The 3,222-nt window shown below is 32.3% G+C and overlaps 1 protein-coding gene across 1 annotated transcript in view; it reads left to right on the top strand.

Moving 5' to 3' along the window:
• The window catches only part of PDGFC (platelet derived growth factor C), a 182,357-nt gene that overhangs the window by 94,263 nt on the left and 84,872 nt on the right, over window positions 1–3,222 (top strand). The window contains exon 2 of the mRNA XM_006754277.1: window positions 2,945–3,140. Within this exon, the coding sequence (XP_006754340.1) occupies window positions 2,945–3,140 (196 nt within the window). The remainder of the gene's footprint in view (window positions 1–2,944; window positions 3,141–3,222) is intronic.

Raw genomic sequence — 3,222 nt, 5'->3', positions numbered from 1 at the left:
TTACTTCCGCAGCTCCTCTGGCTCTCAGTGTGCTTTTCTTTCCTTCTAGTTGTAGAATTTCCACTCAGCCAGCCTTCCTATAGTTCTGGAGGATGTCCGTTTTGTCTTTTCATTGTATTTTTGAAGTTGTTGTGGGAGGCAGCAATTTCCTGGTGTTTACCTATGCCGCCATCTTGGTTTCTCTCTCATTTTAGTTTTATTACATATACCTTAAGGGGTTGTACAGGATAATATGAAATGATGTATACTTATAATTTAAAAAATTCAGTGTTTCTGAACATTTTCATTTTCCATGCTAAATTCATCTATAATGTTTAATTTATTCTTGTTTAGAATACATTGAATGGAGTATCTTGGAAATATTGTCTTGATTTGACTACAAGCAATTGTTTTATTTCATTAGTACTTTTTTGTGTGGACCATTATTGACTAGGAAAGAAGCTATTCGATAAAATAGTTACAAAATATACACTTATCTTATTCCTAAAATACCAGTAAGTTATATCTTTGGAAAAATGATATTTTTAAATAGCAGGGGTAAATGCAGAGTCTTAATTTGGCAGAACTTACTGTTTGTTGCTTTTTTCATTTTGATTATAGAGGTAGTAGTTGAGATTTATATAAATCATATGTGTTTGGTGGCAAACCTCACTGTATTTTGAGATGAATTTTTGGGAGCAGCAATTTAACTTAGGAAATTTACAATGCTTAGCACAAATAAGGCTTAGCTTTTTAGTCTATGAATTATGTTTAGTTATAGTTTAGCAGAATTGTGAATTATAAAGAAAAGAAAAATGTTAATAATTTAAGTATACACCTTTTATCTATGAGCTGTTTTGACTAGAGATATAAAAATAGATTCAAATCTTTTAATAACCACTTAGTTTTCTAGATTATATATGAAAGAGTAAACGTTGCTGTATTTGTAAAGAGTGCCTTGAGATATAAGGCATTTGCTTTGAGGCAAAATGGGGTAAATATTAGTAAATCTGATTGAAAAAAATTAACTTATTAGAAATATTAGTTAAAAAAAGAAGAATCCTTGATATAAGCTACTGCTATGTGTAGATTATTGGAATAAAATTTAAGGAGTGGGAAAATATCTCATTTCCATTTAAATTTTTAACATTTATTAATTTTAGAGAGATAGGAAGAGAGAGAGAGAGAGAGATTTGTTATTTGACTTATTCATGCATTTATTGGTTGATTCTTGTATGCCCTAACCACGGTTCAAACTCTCAACCTTGCCATTTCAGGACAACACTCTAAGTGACCTAGCTACCCGGCCAGAGCCCATTTTTGAAAGAAAGCTTTGAAAACAATTCATTAATTTAATTTTAATAGTAAATTAGCATTATTTTCTATAGGGAAGATATCATCTAACTTGATAGATCTTATGTCTTCCTAAGAGATATACTGGTGCTAAATTATGTGCATAGAGGAGTTATTGATCATTTCATATATGTTAATATAGCCAACAGCTGTATCAACAATTAGCATCCAATTTAGGAGAGAATGTATTTCTATGTAGGTTACTTACTGCTGAGCACTGTTAGGCGCAAATTTAGGTACTTAAAGCATATTTTACTAATATGATCATCTTCCCCATAATGTGTACTAGGTATTGTCAAAGGACATTATATATGTCTTTACCTTGTCTCCCTATTTCTAGGTTAGAAAATATAAAAAAATACTTACCAAACTGATTGTTAAAACAGCTATGTATGAGGATGAAAATACTGCTTCAGGAATCATACACAAACTTATTAAAATTATTTTGGGCGTTTTAACAATCAAAAAGGTTATTCTTTAACCTTAATAACATGACCCTTCTAATACATGACTCTTGACATTGTCTTTTAAATTCAAGGAGTTTCTTAGAGCAGTATTCTTAAATTGCATTTTACCAGAGTTCAATCATGTATTTTGACTAACATAATATTAAATGAAAAGTTGTTGCAGTTATTGTACACGCTAGTACTCTGATTGCTGTTGAAGAATGGAGGCAAAAAGGAATAACTTGCCATCCGAACAGCTTTGTGCCCAATAGAAGATGTATTCATTTCTAATAATATGTAAGAAATTATCATAAATTTGGCCATTTAAAACTCACTTTATTTCATCTTAGCTCTATGGGTCAGAATTCTGGGCATCCTGTGACTAGGTTCTTGCTCAGAGGCTAAAATCAAGGTGTCAGCCAGACTTGATTCTTTCTGGGGGTTGTGGAGAAGAGTCTACTTCCAAGTTTCTTCAGGTTCCTGAGGTTAGAGGACTGAGGCCCCATTTCCTTGCTAGCTGTCAGCCTTAGCCTGTCTTCGGCTTTTGGAGGCTTCCCACAATCCTGGGCATGTCACCTCCTCCGTGTTCAGTGCCAGCAATAAAGCATCAACCTGCTGTTGAATCTCTCTTACACTTTGAATTTCTCTGAATTTAGGAAGGGCCCAGCTTCTTTTAAGGGCTCACCCTATTAGTTTAGGCTCAGGCAGATAATGTACATTTTGATGAACTCTAAGTTATCTAACCTAATCATGATTAGGGGGAGTTCAATAATAATTTGTGTTTTTAAAACTAGTTATATATCGCACTTCTTTTCGTTCTAATATTATTCGTATTTGATAAGTTGGAGATTATGGTCTTAATTTTATTGCAATTTTAGGAATTCAAAAGTATTGGTTGTTTGAAATTTTGGTAATTTGATTAAAATGACTAATTTGCTTTGTTCTCTGAAGTACACCTATACACAGGTTTTTACTCAAGAATGTTAAAATAATCTCTTTTTTCTGGTTAAATTCTGAAGAGAGTAGTACTTAATTTATATTTTATGAAGCATATCCAACACTTGTTTGGGTAAAATGTGGATGATTAAAAAAACATTTATTTTGAAACCTATAATTTTTAAAATGTCTGTTCTCAATGTAAGTGTATACCTATGTTTTTGTTTTAGGAGTACAAGCTCCCCAGCATGAGAGAATTATTACTGTGTCCACTAATGGAAGTATTCACAGCCCAAAGTTTCCTCATACTTATCCAAGAAATACAGTCTTGGTATGGAGATTAGTAGCAGCAGAGGAAAATGTATGGATACAACTTACATTTGATGAAAGATTTGGGCTTGAAGAACCAGAAGATGACATATGCAAGTAAGTTATCATACTTGAAATTCCAACAGATTGTAACAACTGTTATGGTCTTTCAAGTTGCTTCATTTTGTTGGTGTGATTT

The sequence above is a fragment of the Myotis davidii genome, unplaced genomic scaffold (assembly GCF_000327345.1).
Source record: "Myotis davidii unplaced genomic scaffold, ASM32734v1 scaffold392, whole genome shotgun sequence".
NCBI classification, from domain to species: Eukaryota; Metazoa; Chordata; class Mammalia; order Chiroptera; family Vespertilionidae; genus Myotis; species Myotis davidii.
This window is presented reverse-complemented; position numbering and strand designations above follow the sequence as displayed.